The sequence below is a fragment of the Bombus terrestris genome, chromosome 18 (assembly GCF_910591885.1).
Source record: "Bombus terrestris chromosome 18, iyBomTerr1.2, whole genome shotgun sequence".
In the NCBI taxonomy this organism is placed as follows: Eukaryota; Metazoa; Arthropoda; class Insecta; order Hymenoptera; family Apidae; genus Bombus; species Bombus terrestris.
Window position 1 is genome coordinate 3,744,551 of NC_063286.1, and position 21,518 is coordinate 3,766,068.

A 21,518-nucleotide genomic window follows, 5' to 3' on the forward strand; every position below is an offset into this window, starting at 1 on the left:
TTTCTGAATATTGTTAATTAATAATTCAAATGTTATAAATTAGTGGTTTAAATATTATAAATTAATGCTTTAATTGCTATTAAGTAATGGTTTAAAAGTTGTTAATTATTGGTTCGATTGTCATAAATGAATGGTTTAATTGTTATTAATTAATAGATTAAATGTTATAAATTTATAGTTTTAATGTTATAAATTAATAGTTTGAATGTTACAAATTAGTGGTTTAAATGTATAAAGTAATAGTTTAAATGTTGTAAATTAATGGCTTAGACGTTGTAAATTAATAGCTTAAACGTTATAAATCAATAGCTTAAATATTATAAATTAATGGCTTAATTTTTACAAATTAATAGTTTAAATGTTGAAAGTTAATGGCTTAAATGTATAAAATAACAATTTAAATGTTGTAAATTAAGAGCTTAAATGTTATAAATTAACGGGCTAAATGTTATAAATTAACAGCTTAAATGTTATAAATTAATAGCTTAAGTGTTATAAATTAATGGCTTAGACGTTGTAAATTAATAGCTTAAACATTATAAATTAATAGCTTAAGTGTTATAAATTAATAGCTTAAATGTTATAAACTAATGGCTTATATGTTATAAATTAATAGCTTAAGTGTTATAAATTAATGGCTTAAATGTTAGAAATTAATTGCTTAAATGTTAGAAATTAATATCTTAAAAGTTATAAATTAATAGCTTAAGTGTTATAAATTAATGGTTTAAATGTTAGAAATGAATTGCTTATATGTTGGAAATTAATTGCTTAAATGTTAGAAATTAATATCTTAAATGTTATAAATTAATGATTTAAATGTTATAAATTAATTGCTTAAATGTTATAAATTAATAGCTTAAATGTTATAAATTAATGGCTTAAATTATAAATGAATAACTTAAGTGTTGTAAATTAATGGCTTAGACGTTATAAATTACTAGTTTCAATATTATTATTTGATATTTTTTTTTATTTACCTTATATTTAAATTCTTCATCGATGCTCACTCTCCGGGAGTTCAGGCACAAAAGAGCTCGCGCGTAAGTTGCGTGTTCCTTATATAACTTGACAAGGTGTCGCAATGTCAATCAAACGGTAATGATTTTTTGATATAGCAAACGACGGTTTTTCCATTATAACAAAATCAAATTGAACAATTTCTTAATTTTTATCGTAAATTGGCGTCTTTATCGATTTAATACAATATCCTTTTTTATCATTTTAATAGTTTCTACAATCCAAAACTAAATTCACCTATCTATTAGTTTGGACAAAATGGAAAAAGAAGCCTAACGGCAGTCGATGACGTTACTGTGAAATAAGTTAAGGTATTAAATAATCAAACAGATAAAATTCATATTAAGCATTATATTATATTATCGATATTTGTTCATTTACTCGTGCTAAATATAAGATAAAATGTTCTTTATTCTTGAATAACACCTACATCACTGCGATATTTAAAATTCTTATTTAATGCTCACTTAAAAGTCAGGTTCTTTTTTAATTCCTCTCAAGTTAAACAAGTAAACTTACTCGTTATAGTTATAATATAAAATGGCCTTTTTTCTTCAATACCGAATGCATCGCTGTTCGTGATACAAATATTAATTATGTAGCGAATAATATGAACTAATTGGCTATAATCGCGGTTAGATATTTCTTCGTTAGATCTATCAAAGGACCTATTAGGCTATTAACGAGAGACTTATTGATTCCTCGAAGAAGTATCAAATTCTATGAAAATTAACTAAATAATTTTATTAGATTAGTATTCGACAATGTCTATCATATTCAGCAACCTTCTTTTATAGTAGATTCTTCCCGGATCAATTATTTTATAATAAATTGCAGATTATGCCACTATATATTATAAGATGTTTACCTATTGCCCCTGAGTATCTGTTGTACGTACACCTCCATTATGCTCAGATTTCTTAGGAATGCGCGGAGCCACGTGGATATTTGTCTGCGCATGACGAGAATTCGCAACGAGAGCGCTCAGCATTTCGAAAAGCAAACTATTTTTGGAAACGTATTATACGTGTCTGTTTGAAGTTCGTTCGACAAAATGGAAGAGAGCTTCCTGGAAAAGAAGCGTTAGATTGTTCATTTTGTGTGTAATAATAATTGTTTGTCATATGAAATTATGCCAAGTTTACGATACGAACAGCGCATCAGCTATTTTTTAGAAGTTCGAGTTTTTCCACATTGCACGTTATAACGTTTGCAACTCGAAGCATGTGGACAACTTAATTGGCATTTTAGGCGCTCGACAAAATGAACAAAATTTGTCGAAACTTTAGAGCAAATCGCTTCAGCTATTTGTTCGTTGCAAATGTTTGGCAAATGGAAAATGTGACGTGAAATTTTAGGTTTTAATTGCTTGTTGCTAACTCCGAATATCGGCAGAAATCATGCCGAAAAGGATGCTCCCTACCTTTTCTGCGATGTCGATTACGACGAAAGTAATAGAAGAGAAGAGCAGACGCGCCGTGTTTCGTATGTGAAATGTGAATACGTTATGAATGTGTTGTTTATGACTGTCGTGTCTACTACAAGCTGATTTTAAGACACAGAATCGATATTTAGCATGATTATTCCTATGCTGCGATTTTTTCTGCCTGATTAGATCGTACGAGAAAATAATTTTATTTACATGTTCTTTAATTTTATACAACGAAGATAGATTGGAATACTGCGAATTATCTGTAACGGCATTCGACGACGAAACTTTCCGACGGCTTCGCGATACGAAACGCTACACCATCAAAACATAGCGGACGTCTAACAAACGCGTGCGTAGTGAAGATATCGATGGGCAACAAAGAAAAGAATCCGTTTGGTTTTGAACAAAAAATTTATTACGTTTCAAATAGCGAAGTGCGAAGACTCTAGCGTAACAGCGAAACAAACACATTCAAGAAGTGTGATTGTTGATTGTTAATTGTTTAATAAACCATTTTGTTAAATATCGAGAGTATTACTTGGACATTTACATCTGACACCATCTCATATCAAATCACTTGCATCGTAACAAAATTGCTACTTTATACCATTTTTCAATTAAACCAAAGTTTCAAGTGCTTCATTTTCCACGCTGTAATTTTTTATTCGTCTCAAGCTATAATCGCATTTCATTATTCCACGCATAATGCCTTTCCTCGGAAAGTAACAGATTGGTTTATGCGATTAAGCACGTGGGAATTTAAGATGTCGAATAGATTTTAAAGACGAAAGCTTCGAGGATTGTAAGAACAAAAATATTCTGCTGAGAAAACAGTCGAAATTAGCGAAACTTCGCATCTGTATTTGGGTAATGGGTTTCGTAAATTAGAAACTTGCAGATAGAATCGCTGTAAATTTTAGAAATGTTAAGTCCGATAATATCCCGTGAAAATTTCCTGTATTAAAATTAACGTCGGAAATATTTGATTATGCAAGTTTGTAGAATTGTTGTTTGTAAACTTGTAGAATTAAAAATCGCCCGAAACAAGCTTGAAATCGATAAACCAGCGAGAAATTTATCCGAAAAATTCAGTCAGAAAATCAGAAAAATTGTCGAAATTTCAAAGTGGAAGAAATGTCCAACACCGCGAGAAATCTTCATGGAATTTAGTTTGAAATTTCCACGAGTGTCCGCGCGCAGTGGAAATCGAACAAAGCAACGGTAAACGATCAGATTGATAAAAATTTGTTTAGCAGCCACGAATTCGTTCTCGATCCTTGCGCGATGAACGAGATATTTGAATAGTTGCGGTTACCAGCGAGGACTTTGTTTACTTAAAATGGCAACAGCGCGAGACGTGGTGTGATTATCGCTGTGTGCCTTTGTTCCAAGTATTTCAGGAACCTGTAGGTTGAAATTAAATACTGCGTGAAAGGATGGTTATATGAACGCAAGTGTATGGCTAATTGAGTGTACAAAAAATCATAGAATATCGAGGTAAGTGGTGAAACAGGGATGGTGGTTGTACTAAAAAATTACGAGGAGAGTTATGAACAAACAAAACTATTTAAAACGTATTTTTGTTTGTTGTTACTTGAAAATAGCGATTACTTTCCTGCGCGACCTTCTTTCGATATCTTTCGCGAGTATATTTTCTGCGTCGTACGTTGGAACGTTTTAAAATTTCTATAGCAAATGAATTATAAAATACGAATCTACCGATTAAGATATTTGTTTCAAAAAAGAGAATTTATTGAAAGAAGGCGCAGTTTCTTCTTCGCAGGATTCTCCGCCGAAAAAGATTTTACTACTCGCGAGCGAAATAATGACCTGGCATAGAGGCCACGAAACGGGGCAACCAGAACAATGTAAAGAATCGCTGTTGATTCTATAGTCCTTAATCTGTTAAAATTAGCGTTATACTTCGTTTATACTACTTATATTCGTGGCGTCGATTATTCAAATAGTAACGGAAATTTACGACTCCCTACGAATAGAAAACTATTGTAAATGTGGAAGTATATAGGTCTCCTTTCTTCGAAAAAATTTATACTGACAGATCTAAAGATAATGGCCAGATTATCGTAATCTTTGGAAAGTTTAGAAACCACTGTCAAGCTTTCTTTCCTATTTGGTTTCTGTCTTTTCTAAAGATGTTCTTTTCGTTCAAAGTAACTAGACTGTCGGAAAGAAAGCTGTATTCCCTTCTGATTCGTTCGTGTCTCATTACATGGCTGTTAATTGGCCCACAAATTACTATAACTGTCTCTCTGCATTGCTCGACAGGTAGTTGCCTGTCGTCCTAACGCCCAAGTGTAACACCCCACTGTGAACGATGGCTAACTACTACGACATACTAGAAGTGCAACAAACCGCCACGAGCGAGGACATCAGAAGGGCGTAAGTACTGCTCAGTAAGAGCAGAGCAGCCTGTTATCAACGGAGAACAATGTACAAGAATACTCAAATGTTTGACTTGCATTTAATATTCTATTATAAGATTGAATTAGTATTAAAAAAAAATTATAAAGAAAAAGCCAAGTTCAACGAGGATATGTGTTATAAAGATATATATATATATGTTCAAATGAATTACCTTATCATAAATAAGTGTGATTACTTGTTTATCATTGGTGCTATTTTATTAGACGAATGGTAAATGCGATGGGTGAAGAAAGACTGAATAAATGGCTTTTTATTTCAACTCCGTTGAGGCAGTTGGCTCTGATCTAACAGTTGATCAGCATTCTCGGTTAAAGGGAGTTAAGAGACTTCTTAAGTTCTACTATAAAGAAGCATCGCTGGTCGGTTCATTAAACAAAGCATTGCCTTACAGATATAGAAAATTGGCATTGATATGGCATCCAGACAAAAACCCTAATAATCTGGAAGAAGCGAACAAAAAATTCAAAGAAATATCCGAGGCATACGAAGTCTTAATTGACGGTAAGTTTTAGTCGTTTCTCGTCGTCCTGTTGTCGATTCCGTGGCCAAACATTCCTTCATCTGCTTTCAGTTTTTGTTTATTTTGAATTTGATTTTGTCGTTTTTTTCTCTTTCACTTTTTTTTTTTATTTTTTTAACGAAACATAGACGAAGAATAGAAATATTATTTGAGGCATAGCAAATGTTTTACTGACAAAAAGTTCAACGTATGTCAGGTACCCTAATCCCTCGTTCCTTACTCGAACTCGTAGAACTCAGGAATCTCTAATAGGATTTCTAACAATTTTGTCATTGCTCGACTGATTGAAAACAAGAACGATCAAGTTGCTACCAATAATTTCCTCCTAAGAAAGGCAGATCTTCGAAGAACTAAGTCGTTCCATGGTATTTATATTAAGAAACAGTCTTCAATATTGGAATTATTTGATCTCTTAAAGTTTTCAAAAATTCTTCGAAGGCTGTCTACGTTCATTTCATTCATCCACGATTCCCAAGATCATTTCCTCCTTAATGATTTTGCTCTTGCAGTGGACAACCTCAGATTGATGTTACAAATCATTCAGAGTATTCCTACTAACCTGACAAGCCTTGCAGTACTTGCTTCTTGGAATTTGGAACAAATAAAACTAAGCAATCTGCCTTCAATTTTTATTTTACAAAAAGTAATAATCGCTTATTGTTTTATATACTTTTCAGAAAGCAGAAGAAGAATCTACGATCAATATGGAAAGAATGGACTTCAAATGTACGTTGGTAAGGAGCCCCACAGGAACAACTTTGGTCCACGCTTCATTAACACCTTCATGTTTAGAAACCCACAGGAAGTATTTGAAGAATTCTTTCGTCCTGCTATTTTCGAGAACCCGCCCCCTAGTAAGTAAATCCATCCTGCCAGTATTTGATCGGTGAATCTGTGTAGTACCAACTACATGTACCCTGAGACACATAGAATTTACCTCATCCACTAAATGTTAAAAACATATTCAAGTAATTAACCGAATAATAGATGTTTAAATAGTAGTAAGAACCATGTGATTAATTGATATTTTAATTGTCCCAAAGACCTTATTAGAGGCGATGTACACCCGCCGGTCAGACCCAACGGGTATATGCATCCAAGCAGTAACAGCATTAGCATACCATCCTTTACTTCGATAAGATTTCCTCCGATGGGACCTCCTCCGATGGGACCTCCTCTGATGGGACCTCCTCTGATGGGACCTACTCTGATGGGACCTCCTCCGATGGGACCTCCTCCGATGGGACCTCCTCCGATGGGACCTCCTCCGATGGGACCTCCTCCGATGGGACCTCCTCCGATGGGACCTCCTCCGATGGGACCTCCTCCGATGGGACCTCCTCCGATGGGACCTCCTCCGATGGGACCTTCTCCGATGGGACCTCCTCCGATGGGACCTCCTCCGATGGGACCTCCTCCGATGGGACCTCCTCCGATGGGACCTCCTCCGATGGGACCTCCTCCGATGGGACCTCCTCCGATGGGACCTCCTCCTCCTTCTCCTCCTCCTCCTCCTCCTCCTCCTCCTCCTCCTCCTCCTCCTCCTCCTCCTCCTCCTCCTCCTCACTTTGGTTTAGTATCATTCAACGGCGTACCTCGAGGTCAGCCAAGAAACATCATCTGGATCAATAGGGATGTGACTGGATACAGAGGTCCTAATTACGTGAAACAGACGAATATTTCAACTCAAATTATCAACGGCAAAAAGATCACCATCAAAAAGTAAGAACAATGAACAAAGAATTTATCATAGATATTAAATCGTATGTAGGTGATCCCATAAGACAAGACACGAGACGTCACTTATATTTGTAAAACAACACGAGATCTTCGATAGAATTTTGGCGTATTACCTGCAAGATGTGCAGAAACGATAACGATTTGTATCTGTGATTGTTTCAGGGTTTTTAAAAATGGAAAGCTAACAGTAATATTGTACGAGGATAATGTCATGAAGTCGAAGTTAGTGAACGGCCTGCCACAACCAATGAAGTCCACTTAAATCATTTCTCTATCAAGAACGTTTGCTCGATCACCGCTTGGCAATTGACAAATTCCTACCCCTCGCGTCACGTTTGCGAGTAATATTTCTGCGCTCTACCGAGATGTGTTCTTGCTACCTATCAATCTGACATAAATATCAAAAAAATGAAAGACAAGAGAACATAATCGCCAGCGCGGCTAATTCAACAATTCAAAATATTCTTGTGTCTCTTATTTAGATCGTCTCTTCATCAATTTACTTCGTTTTATCTATATTATTTATTTTGTCGCTGAAATATTTTTAGGAAAATATTGTTTAAATGCAGTAGTAAGATACATATACGTATATATATATTTATTTATCACTTTAGAAAAGAAAAAGAGAGCAGTGAAATTTTGAGAAACAGCGATTACTCGATGAAATTCGATAACAGTGATTGGACCTCTAAGCTCGAGCCCGTTTAAAACAAAGAAAACAGGAAAACTTGTTTAATTTGGAAAAACTAACACTTAAACAAAACACAGCCGCGAAAAATGCTATTTGAGCTTTTGTTCCCGTTACCTCCTCTGTTTTATCAAGTCTGACGAGTCATCGACTAGTCGCCAGCTGACCGAATAAAGACGCACCATAATCCACTTCTCACTAAGAAGTATCTTCCTCATTTTAGTCTCTTCGTTTTATTCTTTTTTTTTCGAATTAAACGCATACATACATAAACATACATTATATACATATGTACGTGTATCATTTATGGAATTGATGTTGTAAATTATCAACGTAGCTTTTGGTATTGTCTAAATAATAGGAATTTAAAAAATGAAGAAAAACTCTTCGCGAATTAACATTGACTGATCACAAATGTTCGATTTGACCAATAAATAAAAGAAGATAACACAAGAATAAACTTCACTTAATCTCTGGACTCAAGCTACAACTACAGAACAGTCACCACATCTCTAGATTTGTTCCTCGCGATCGCGTCTCTCCGCGACTGGTCGAACAAACAGTCTCCTTATAGTGAATTCAGGCTGGCAATTTAACCAGCTACATCGCTGAGCACGTTACCCCCTAGGGGAGAATAAATCCCCTAGAGATTCTTCCATAGGATAATTTTCACTCCGTCCCTTATAAGATTTTATAGGATACTTTTGTAAGATAAGTTTAACAAGCTAAATCGTGACGCTTCTATCGATTTTACGAACGAAATACGCAACGGTTGATATTAAAAATAAAAATCCTAGCGATAATTGAACGACGAAGAAAGGAAACATTAGACTTGCGCGTGTGGAATGCTACATCGTAGTTTGGAGGGGAAGAAATGGTAGATTCTTCGTGTCTTTTCAATTTAGACGTTACTATCCTCTGTAATGTCTACTAATTTAATTTTTCATCTGATAATTTCTTCTTAATCTTTATACTGATAAAAAGAATCTACATTCGTAAAAAAATTCCTGTAATAATTTCTATTAATAAAATTCAATATTCGTAGTAATTGCTGCCAATAATCTTCCTGAATAGAATCTTAATAATAATAATTAATCAAAATAATTTTCATTAATAAAATTCCATACTTGCTGTAACTTTCAAAAATAGCTTCTGCTAATAAAATTCTATACTAATATAGCAATTACTACCAATGCTCTTCCTTAATAAAAGCCTAATAATAATAATCATGCTAATCTCTTCTAGTAATTCCCGTTACTAGAATTCTATACTTGCATTAATTTCTTAAACCAACTTCTCTTGATAAAATTCTCCTTCGCTTAATAATTATATCGCTCATTTTCCACTGCGTATCTCGTGCCGGAGTCGCAAGATCGATTCAAACTCTTCGAAGCTGCACTGTCGTTCGCTTCGAATTCCAACCGATTATTCAATTTGCCCGAAATCGATGCGATCTTCGTTCTAACAATTTTACGAGGCAAATTCTAACCTGATAAAATAAATGATTACGATGATCTTGCGTACGATCGTTTTCGTACGATTTAAAAACGAATTATTAAAATGTATTATTAAACTAATAACAAAGCTACTACAACATTCAATATAACTGTAGCTGCATATGAGTCATAGGACGATTCGAATCGAGGTTGACTCATGTTGTTGTTTTGCCTCGGAATATTAACACCGTTACGATATACGAAATGTAATAATTAACAAACTCCGGGCAAAACAATATGGCCGCTACGCGCAACCGTCAACCGAAGTCGAATTTAAGATCGTTAGAAGAGTATTGCCGATAGTTCTAAATACATTTGACTACACCAAATATTAACTCGTCTCATCACTATATACACCAACACGTTTAATCAACCTCCACATAACCGAGAAGTGATTTCAAATTTGACCCACGTTTCCATCTACTTCGCTTTCTTTTTTATTTTGAAAGAAATGCACTCCCACTATTTATTAGCTAAGCGAACGAAAATTCAAAACGAATGGAAATTCTCTACCATCACGTAGACCAAAAAAAAATATCAGCCTTTTTCGAACCTGTAGATTACAACGAGATTCTCATCTCAACACGAAGCTCATAGTTAGAGTTCGAACTGGGATATAAAGTGGCACGAGAAGAAGCAGCACGAACAGTCCGTAAAAATAGAGAACAGAAACAAGCGGTGAATCGGTATCGTTTATACGTATAATATTTCGTGGCACGTACGTCACGAGCGCGAGCTCGAGTTCGCGAACCCGTTCGTTACGTAACAGCTGCAGTCTGATAATAAATGTGAAATACAGGCGGGCAGAGTTACGAGCCGTTATTGCAGGGCCCGCAAAACGTCAGCCGAACTTTGAACCTGTTCAATGAAGCGCTTCACGTGAGAAACATTGAGACGACTGAAAATAACGTATAGGCAAACCATAACATGTAATATGATCGATATAGTATATCGATGCCGATAAGGGAAACACAGCTTCGTTATTTATTTGAACGCCAATTTCCAAGCGTCAAAGCGATCAAATTTCAGAGTGGCAGAATTTGAAGACCACAGGAAGAACGTAATTTGATTTTCGTCTATCCAAACGTACGACACGAGACATTCCAACTCACGCGCCAAGTAAGGTCGAAAATGCGACAAAATGAGCTTGTTATGTTCGCTTGTGATCTTCGAATTCTATTCTCCTTGAGTGAATCGTTGGATATTAAGAAACCATCTATGCTCGAGGAAATAACGAGCCGCGTTCGTTTTATCGAATTTATTAAATTGCCAATTACGAGAAGTTGAAATTATTGCGTTTAACGCATTTATACAACGGCTTTCTAATTTATTTTTCAAGTATTTAAATCGAGCATTTTTATTATTAAAAATAATTACTCAAAAACGTCAAAGATTAATTGTGCAAAACACAAGACGTGCGAGCTGGAGAGGAAACCTGGGACTGTCAGTGCAGACGGTATCCACACAAATAGATGCCGAGACGGTACAGGGATAATCGGCTGGAGAGCCAACCAGCTGGGACCGAGCTATATGCTGGTAGCTCCGCCTCCTTATGACCCCCGCTGGTAACGACGCGGCGCGATGCATGCATCGTATGGCGTCGGCTAAGCGAGCTGCCGCCCGAAAGGATATGTTTAACTTGTCCAATGAGCCGCAAGGTGAGGGCAGGGTTTTTCCGAGTCGCGCGCCGCCCATGTATGCGCGTTGTTGCCAAGACGGAGAGTGCTAGAGGGTAGACAAGAATGAAAACGAACGCATAGATGCGAAGCCAGTATACTTTACTTATAACCCTAAGTGAGTTAATTATGAAGAAATTTCACAGTTGATTTAAAAAAACGAAGCATTACGATAATTGCAGTAACCCCTAATAAATAATCTCTGATTTTGTCGTTTCCGTATGAGCGAGTTTGTAACGGCGATTTATGAGGAAAATGCCAACCAGACTTTTGTTACTCCTGCATTGTTCCTGCTGACCGTTAAGACAGGCAATCAGGTTCGTCATAAGGCTAAAATGTATCTGCGATCCTTTTAATTAACGACTCCCTTAATTAACTCGCGTGCCCACTTTTCGAGAGGAGGGGTTAATTGCACGGAATAAAACTCGAAAATATAATCCACCGGCGAATTTATTTACGTCGTGTGTCGTTGCCACGATCATCAGCCTTTTAGGAAACAAACCTCTGACAGAGTTATTACGCTGTTTCACAGCTCTTACAATATGAGAAATTTTAATTAATTAACTTCCCTGTTCTTCTTTATCTGTTGCGTATCTACGCGTTTAAAATGTCTATGCCATCGTAGGAAATATTTCGAATATTCGGGGCTCAAATAAAATTTCCACGGGTTGTCCCTCGAAAATATGATTTACGTTCGAGAATTTTGGGCCGAAAACGTAAACAAGCTCGCGCAGCCTTCGAGCCACTCGCACGACTTGTGTAGTACAATGACCCGTACTATGCCCGTAATATTTACGTTTGGTCCGATCATCTACTGCAGGCTATGCCTGTAATATTTACCTTTGGCCCGATCATCGATTACGTCACGAAGCAACTCGAGAAATTTTCCAAGAAATTTCTAGATTTCGTTAAATTATCGTAATACAACGTATGTCAAATCGTATATCAAATTAATATGAAAAATGACTACAGATTCCACCCGACAAATATCAACGTCTCTTAAATAACCGAAAAAACGCGTGAAAGAAAATTCCCAACTTCGCCGCTTGTTTCTAAAAAGAAGGTTGCAGCTGACATTCGTCGAATCGCGTCGCGAAAATTGCAGGAAGCGGTGAGACGGCGAGGAAAGATGTTATGGTTATGGTTATAAGGTATATTAACTCAAATCTATTTTTTACAAGTGCTAAAAATTAATATACACATCATTGGTATTGATATATGTACCCGATATTCATCAAAATTTCCTAAACGCTGCTGCTTGTATTAATATAATGCTAGTTCTTGTGTAAGTATAGAAGAAACTTGTTTATGTAATTCGTTTCTTACGGGCTACAGGGTCTGAGATTAAAGAAATTTTTCTGACCGTTTTGTTACAACTTTTGTTAAAACCACATCACGAGAATAAGATAATAATACAGATCGTAACCATTATATATCGGCATATACTATCAATTTGATTGTGCAATTAAATAACATAATATCAAAAATAACCAAATGTTGGGATACTTTTGAGCGATAGTGTATATGTGTAAAACAATATGGTTCTATAAATTCATTAACAATAAATCAAAAACAATGTTGTGTTACTTATTCTAATAAATAATCCAACCATTTAACTGTAAGATATTTGGAAAGCTCATGTAACAAGCATACAATATGGCGCGCGGAAGATACCAACCACGTTCCTCTATGAGATTAGTGCAAATGTTTCAAGACTTATATACGATTAACATTTCACGCAACGTTTTTATAAGATACGTTAATCCGTAAAAACGACCCGTCGCGGTAAATTTATACATAGGACAGAGTTAGAAAATACATAAGAACGATATTTCCTCTGAATATACGAAGGTAAAATGGTGTTAAACGCAAATTAATTGGTTGGAAAGAAGCGCCTTGAAGCGTACTAAAAGAGGTAGCTTACCCCGTTGAAATACTATGGAACGAAACCCTGTTGGGCAATGGACATTCTGCTGCAGCCTGGAATTCCTTTTGCTCCCGTATTCCTCTACTGTTTTGCGTGGTTTTTTTGCAACACTCGTGACATTTTCATTCAAACGAACACACAACGCATAAACGGAGAAAAACAAACGTTGAAAGTCGCGTCACGCGAATCACTGACGCTACACTCATACGTCGAAAACAGGAATGAAACCAACGCGGGTGCAACACAGGGCCCGTGAAATGTAAACTATCGAACTACGTATAATAGCACATGAAAGTATTTCTATTGTATTGTATATATATGTATGTATATTCATATGTATATATATATGTGTGTATATATATATTGATATGTATATATATAAGATTTATAAAATAAATGCTTGGTAAAATGTCTGTATTTTGATAAATAATTCCAATTAAAATAGAAAAATTTTTAATTGCGCTGCTTCGACCATACATATACATATACTTAATGTGACTTACTTTATATGAGAAAAATTCTATTTGTCAATTCCATATCGAAAGCTGATAATGTTAATACACAATGAAACGATAACCGAAAAATCCGAATATTCAAAACTTTTCACGATATATGATAAATAACATTATGAAATAAGTTAAATAATTGCCCCGTATTGCTTCCGACGTACGTTTGCGATTCTCGATGAGACTAAATATGGCAGCAGGAAATCAACCAATTATAGCTCTAGAAAAAAGTAAAGCGCAGAAAGAGATCGCGACGTCTAGCTTCCTGAGAATCTATTCTCGATCTCGATGTAAGCAGTAATCTTTCGATAATCGTTTTGCAAAATGGCGTGCCTTAAACGAAGCGTATAATAAAATTCGCATTTGAGAGACGCATAAGTAAACGATATCGAGGTATTTCTCGCGAGAAATTAACGTTTGGTTGCAAGATAACATGTCACGCATGTATTTTCGTCGAAAACTTTCCAGGGATGTGTATATGTACGTATCGAGTTACTTTGCTAAAGTTCGACGATAGACTGTGACTTTAAAACAGTGAGTGTGTAAGCCTGTGTTTGTTGTCCGAGAATTTAAAGAATATTTTGTTCATCCGTCATCTTTTGTTTACGTCGACTGCAATAGAGTGGTGTTTATGTTTTGTGGTAACTGGATGTCTCAAACAACAAACTCGAGATTTCAATGGATCTTCGGAAAGAAGTCGTAACCATTGGCCTTGGATGAGTTGTGATTTCATAACTTTTTAATTCATAATTGATAGCATAAGGTTATTGTAAAACCGATGAAAATATAGATAGAAACCAATTGCAATTGAATATCTGGCTTGTCATGCACTATTGAAATTTTGCAAGTCACTAAAGTTACCAGTATTAATATGTTCCCTTGCACAAGTTTGACGATAAAACAAATGAAATTTTACTAATTGCAAGTTATTTCATTATCCTATTTAACGAAAAATTATAAAATCATAAAATAGAATTCTATATAATCTGTAAATCGTAACTTGTCAATCTGCTAGTACATATATTGTAAATTGGCAGACTTTTGTGTGAGGGGTGCTAGATGTAACACTCATGCGACATTTAGAAAGATATTTAATTATAATCGTGAAAGGCTTTATTAAAATATTGAATTCTTATTATTGTTCCTTGCAACTTCGATTTTACGTACCATATTTAAAATGTACATAAGGTGTAAAGTATATTAACAAGTAACAGTCACAAAATTATTTCAAATAAGGATAATCATCCTAATATCTACATATCAATTGTGATCTGATAAACAAGAATTCAAAATACAGTTAAACTGTGTTCTACATATGATAATTTCTTTCGGATGAAATTTAAATATATGTACATATTGTGATATTGTATCTATAATAATAACATGACTAATACAAAGTTTCGTATTACATATACTATATTTTTTAATATATTCTGTATATCTCATTTTATGACAACAGACAAGCAAACTATATTCCTATTATAAGCTTGGCTCTAATTTCGCATCATTTCTCCTGAATATATCGTGAAGTTTCATCCCGTCAAAACTTTGCGTCAATCTTTTTTATCTTAACAGATTAAAGACAGTTGCAGAACGCCACGTTGTTTCGGGTTTTGTTTACATTTTCACCAAATAAAAAAAGTTTCGCAAAAAATGGTGGTTCTCGAGTGGCTACTATCGGCACGTCTGGTTACAATTTTCGTTTGCAATACTTCTGACGAATTATTATAACGTACTGGGTCGAGAGTAAACAGTCGGTCGTCCCTGAAATTTGAACTGTTGAGAACGAGGTAATAACAGGGCAACTGGTTTGTTCCTGTGTATATACGTTTCTGAATAGTTTTCTACTTTAAATGAAATTAACTGCTACCCGACGGAGTTTCGACGTAGCGATAAATACGCCATTGAAAAAAGCGACGAATGCGAATGGAAAATACGTAAAGATTTTTTTGACAAAATAAAGAATCATTTCGTCAGATTTCAAAAAGAGTTTGAGTAAATTCAATTTCTGCTATTTGCTATTTGACTTATGTTTATGACACTAAAAGTTATCTTTACAAGCAGCGAAGTGATTCAGTTTTATTCTTAGTTCGGTTACTTCCAATTTTTTCACTTTCACATTACGTATTACAATATTGATGTTAAAATATTATTATAGAAGCACATGTTAGGAATTTAATTTTTTGTTTGTCCTTCTCTCTCTTTTCCTTATTCTATTTTTGGATTTGTGGTGGATGATTTAAATAATGACGAGATGAGTTGATAATCGGTATTGTCAAATGTATTTAAAATTATTCTAAGTACAAAATTAATCGCGCAGGAGTTAAGGATGTTTTAAGGAATCCAGCGGTTGCCACTTATCGTTCACGCGCTGTTGCCGATACTGCGTACACTAACATCGTGGCGTCAAAAAGGGCGCGTTGCGATTCGCGAAAGGCGTTTTCGGTTTGCTCCGACCACTCGATTGGCCGCGAACAGCTCGTATGTATCTTTGCTCGCAGCTCCGCGTAGTTTGTTGCGCGGGTATACGCTTATATCGACACCGGTGTCTACGAGGAAAGAGATCCTTGATGCCCTGTCCGTCATGCCGGGTCCAGTTGCAAAGGGCCCGGCACTTCCTTGCGCGGTCTCGGAAGGCATCGTGATAATAACAGAGACCAGAGTTCTGCGGTCTGTCTTTCGAACTCGATCTGCGATGTCTCGACATGATCGCCGACGGCGACGAATGTCGAGGCTCAGCGCGGCGTTGCCGTTTGCCTTCCGTTCTTTCTGTTTCGATGGCGATAATTCGTTCTTTCTCTGGACATGATTCCTTTATCCGGTCGGCTATCCGCATTAAATTTTCCACTTTGGCATCTTCCAAAACCTCCAGGACGTACTGGACGTGAGCTGGTAGTTGATTTCTCGAAAGCGTGAGGATAGAATCGTCTGGCGAGGGGCTGGCGAGTTTTTTTAAGACTCGATAAAAATTTTTTTATTTGTCAGAATATTTATAATCAATTCTCGTTGAGAATTTTCAGTAACTTCATTTGGCGTGGTACAATGACATGGTTTATAATAATTTATATTGTTGATTCTAGTTGGATCTAATGATTCGATCTAAAGGGTATTTTCTATTTAGTCTTGATACTTGATATTGTCAAATGTATTTAAAAGTATTCTATGTTCTGAATACACAATTGGTCGTAATCGTCGCTCGGTCGACGAGCACATTTTGATATGTACGCAACGATGCCTTTGCCCACCCAAATTGATGTGCAACGCCGACACGATACACAGACACGCAACGGATCCGAACGCTCATTTGTAGATTTTTTTTGCCGTCACATCAAAGAAATGATACGCATGTATGCAGCGGTGATTCGCAACAATGATACACAACGGATTCGGTGATATGATAGGTTACTAGAAGAAATATACATATTTAGGATTAAGGTATAAAAAAATGGAGGTATGAAGGGACAAAAGATAGGATCACAAAGGTAGGTATGACGATGAGAAGTATGTGGGCATTGAGAAAAGAATTGGTTTGAAAGGAAGGATTTGACTAGTTTGCGTGATTGAAAACGAAATTAAACGAAGAATTAGTTTCAAGAGAAGGATTTGACTAGTTAAAGTAATTAAAAACGTAATTAGAAACGAAACGACCGTCAACGGGTTGTGTACCATTGCGTGCTTCCTATTCCATTGCTGAATTTTAGATTTTTGAACACGTAGTGGTCTAAACTATCGAAATAATAGATTGTCTCGTAAAGCGCCGAAATTTGCCGAAGTTGACCGATGTGCAGCCGACGGCACGAGGTCGTTAGATAAACAAATGCGTCGCATCTTAAGGAATGTTTACGTCTAAATATGTAAATCGACGTTGAGTTACATTATATTCGAATAGCTAAAGAGAGAAAAAATAAGAGTAAATGCGGGGTAAAGGACAGAGAAATACGAGGAGAAAATCAGGAAAATGTAACGGGGTGAGATTAATGAAAAAATACTTGAGAGAAAAGGATTTAAAAGAGGAAGAATAGAGTTTCGGTAAAGAAAGATTAGAGTATGTACAAAGAATACCATAGTAAAACAATGATGGAAAATATATGCAATAAAAAGGTGCAGGTCAGTATCATATTGAAAACAAGACATTATTACAATCAAAGATAAAGGCAATTTAATAAAATATAAGGCTCAAGGTATAATAGTAGGTATAAATATATATAGTTTTGAAGGTTACTAGAGTATTTGACAGCAAGGACAAGCGAAAGTAACCAAAAGCTTATTATTAGAGCAAGATGAGGCAATCCAGAAAGCAATAACATACGGGTTAGAGGAGCTCATTAATTATTAATACAGCTGATTGGCTAACTCATACGAATTTAAATTATTATATTCGTCCTCAATATATCTTGTTTGTTTGTTTCATATGTACGTTCTTCGCCCTTTAAGCGAAGTTTTTGTAATCGGTGTCTCTTTTGATTTGATTCTAGTAGACTACAATTTTTCAACAGTTCTATTTTCATTGCCACGGCTTCTTTTACAGTTATGTTGTAATATATGTTCTATCTGGAGGAACAAAAACGTGAGGATTTTCGTGGATAATTTATGACATACGTATTTGAAGACAAAAGACTATTTTTGAATGAGGGCAGCAGAACATCAATAATTTGTATGACCTCCACCTAACACAAATAACATATCGACGTATTCATGAAATTATGGCATTTTGAACGTTTCCTTATTTTAAGATACTGGACTTTAAAATAACGCTTCAGATTCTTTTTCCAATATTCATAAAACGTATTCTCAACATAAAAGAAAAGAAGATTTGCAAATGATATAAAAGAATTGTTACATTAGTGAAATAAATTGAATAATAATATTATTAACAACAAATTAGCAGATAACTGAGGAAAAGCAGTACTTCCCAGACTGATAGTTGTTACCTTCAGCATTAACGTATGTGTATATATCTATATATATATATATAAAAATGAGAAAAATTTCCAAAAATTTACTATCATAAAAAGCATACTATTCCAAATGTTGTAATTACATTTAATAGCAGTAACATACATAGTTTTTAGTACAAAATTTATTTGTATAGAATAATCAAAAAATTGCAACAATTAGTCCTATAGAAATTAAAAATTCTTTATTACTAATTTTATTACGTTTTGATGATAGTACAGGACAAGAATTTTGGAATCTGAAATCTTCTTTGTTGGTTTCATACATCTGGTTTCCTACTGTTGGTGAGTGATTTTTAGACTTTTTAGATTTGTAGATTTTCATCACTTGCTCTGAATCCTTTAATAACGTATCATAAACCGGAAATTTCAAAGAATTAGTTAATAACAATTTACCAACCGAACGGTATAACTTGGGGCACTTCCCTATCGGATACTGTCCTCCTCCACCTTTCCCTAGATAAGAACATACAGGCAGGGAGATGGCGATCAGTACAAAACACGCTGATTGTTAACTTAAACTGGCAAAAAATTAACCATGACGTGTCAAATGAGAACTCGGTGAGCAAAGAGAAGCAAGTAGAGGGGAATGTTTCTGAGGATTGCTACACGACTCGACAACACCTTTTTCTCTTTTTTTTATTTGTTTATTATTACAAGATTACATATTTGTATTTTCCATAATAAACGCTGAATTCTGGTTGTGAAGTGGTTCAGGCAAAAGTACCGATACGCGACGGTACGACATAGCCATGCAATATTACATTTTTTTTTTCTTTCTTTTTTTTAAAGATTACTTTTGTAACTTAAATTTAAGCCACTGTTGCGCTGTGCTTATGTACGATATTTCCATTTCTGTCCTGAAAGCCTGGTCGCAAAAACAGGACATGCTCGACAATATCGGTCCACTAAAGTTGGACAACTCAATCGCGAAATTTTCCTTTCACACTGAGCAATTGTCCGGGCTTCTCGGGATCGAGTTGACTTAGTAGTAGGATGAGCCTTTTGACGCCTCGACTCAAAACACTCATTGCCGTTGCTGGATGATGCCGTCGGCGCCTGGAGGGACCTTGATGACTCGACCCAAAGGCCATTGCATTGAGGGCACATTATCCTCTCTGATGATGAAGATCGTGCCTTCTTTGATGCCGTGGTTGTCCTTGCTCCATTTATTGTGATTGATCAACTCATTGAAATATTCCCGATGCCAGCGATTCTGGAAGTGCTGTTTTAGTTGCTAAACGCGTTGCTATCTGAGGAGCCGGTTGAATGCACTGTCCCTGAAATCTCGCTCTCGCAGGCTCATTAATGAATCGCCAATGAGGAAGTGACCAGGAGTGAGGACCAGGAGGTCATTCGGATCAGTTTGGAACTAGCGGTCTTGAATCAAGGATGGATACCATTTCAATGATGAGTACTTTATTCCGGGTGATTTTGTCAGTTTTCCTGTTGTGAAGTTCATACTAGAGCAGTGCTTGACAATGGATTGATTGTTGTTTATCGTTCAAAACGCTGATCTGTATACTGTAAACGCTGTATGAGTGTCATTGGAATTGTCGATTGTCCACGTCACTGTTTACGTGTTCGTCGATGTTGGAGAATGATCCCCCGACTTGTGTTTCGTTGTAGATCTCCGATGATCAATCGGAGATGAGGAGGATGTCGAGGAGACTTTCGGGGATCGATTGCTCGACGAAAAGATTTGGGTGGATGTAACGGAATGATAATTTGAGTGGCGTTTTTCCTTATGCAACATCGTGTTATGCCATTCTCCACATACAAGACATGATCCGGCGTAACAATCTGCCGCAGAGTGCCCCTCTCTCAGGCAATTGATGCATAAGGATGCCGCTTCGACGTCTTTAAGGCGCTCGTTAACGGATTTAGACTTGAAACTATCGCATTTCCAAATCTTGTGCGATTTTCCGCAGATGGGACATATCCGTTTCGTCCTTTTGACCGTAGAATCGGCCTTTGCCACATCCGAGCTGCGTACCAGTTTCTTAAGGAAGCTCAGTAGATGAGTATACTGAGGCACTTTTTTGTTAGGTAACGTGAATTGCCACTGTTGCATGATTTTTGCTGGTAATTTCGAACCGATGAGACTGATAATTATGCCGTTAAGAGTGACTGACTTTCCTAAATTATCCAATGATTGGAGATTTTCTTCGACCGTGCTAATTAAGTGGCTCAATGCCGTTGGAGATGCTTCATTCATTTTTCGAAAATTAATAATCGCGAGGCTGTGACGTAAAGCGGCGTTTCGTGAACAATCGAACCTCTCCGTGGAAGAGGCCGTATCGTCGGTGCTACTTTCGTTGATAACATAGTCGTCGTTATCTGTTGTCAAGGAGAGACTGTTATCGGGCGAATATTTTGCAGAAAATTCGCTGCCTGTGGATATCAAAGGGGTTGATGATTGCTTGCCTTCTATGAGATTCACTAATCGAGCTGCCACGGATAGGTAATATACCAATGCTTCGCGCTCCAGAGTATTATTTTCTTCGTCAAGGTCGTATAAATCTTCCTGGGCGAATCGGAATTGTTTCCACTCGTTCTCGAGTTGGTCTTGATATATTATTAAATCACTAATGTCACACTTGTCGGACTGGTGATAATCGTCAATTTCTTTCATTATGAGCTTGATGTTGTCGAAATGCTGGTCGCGTATTTCTCGCAGGTAGTCGATCTTTGATGAGGCCGCCATGCTTTTGACGGCTGTTGGTATTGTGCAAGGAATAGGAATTGGCGAAACACTTTAAAGAGTTTACCTTGTTGCGAGATTTCGTCGTTGTTGAAACTTGCTATCTTGAAAACTGCACGTGTATCTGACTCGAAGGGACAAAAATGTTCGACCGATCGCGTAGAAGCACTCTAACGATATGGTTAAATTGACGATAACACTTGGTTAACAAATTAAAATATGCACTTTATTTTAACAATCTCTCCTCGTACAACATAAGTTTTAGTGACGATAGTTAAAATGCCGACTGATGGGCAATAAATTGAGATACTATCTGTTCGAGAAACCTAAAGCAACTAAACTCCTGTGACGATGATGTCGCGGAACAAGACTAGTTATAGGTGTGTCTAAGGCCACCGAATAAGCGGAT

At 36.2% G+C, this 21,518-nt stretch overlaps 1 protein-coding gene across 2 annotated transcripts; it reads left to right on the forward strand.

Annotated features, from left to right (window-relative positions):
* Positions 1 to 3,795: 3,795 nt before the first annotated feature.
* LOC100650705 (basic proline-rich protein) lies at positions 3,796 to 7,438 on the forward strand. Of its 2 annotated transcripts, XM_048414027.1 has the most exons (7): positions 3,796 to 3,949; positions 4,739 to 4,852; positions 5,289 to 5,398; positions 6,095 to 6,143; positions 6,210 to 6,271; positions 6,461 to 7,139; positions 7,320 to 7,438. In XM_048414027.1, the coding sequence occupies exons 2-7, from the start codon at positions 4,788 to 4,790 to the stop codon at positions 7,417 to 7,419; spliced, it is 1,065 nt and encodes a 354-aa protein (XP_048269984.1). In that variant the 5' UTR covers positions 3,796 to 3,949; positions 4,739 to 4,787; the 3' UTR covers positions 7,420 to 7,438. The 2 variants fall into 2 exon arrangements, with proteins under 2 accessions (XP_048269984.1, XP_048269983.1); XM_048414026.1 differs by having other exon boundaries at positions 6,095 to 6,271.
* Positions 7,439 to 21,518: the final 14,080 nt, after the last annotated feature.

Coding starts and splice junctions, on each gene's coding strand:
- LOC100650705 (XM_048414026.1), top strand. CDS start 4,788: ATGGCTAACTACTACGACATACTAGAAGTGCAACAAACCGCCACGAGC. Junction 4,853..5,288: donor AGCGAGGACATCAGAAGGGC/GTAAGTACTGCT, acceptor ATTGCCTTACAG/ATATAGAAAATTGGCATTGA. Junction 6,272..6,460: donor TTTCGAGAACCCGCCCCCTA/GTAAGTAAATCC, acceptor ATTGTCCCAAAG/ACCTTATTAGAGGCGATGTA.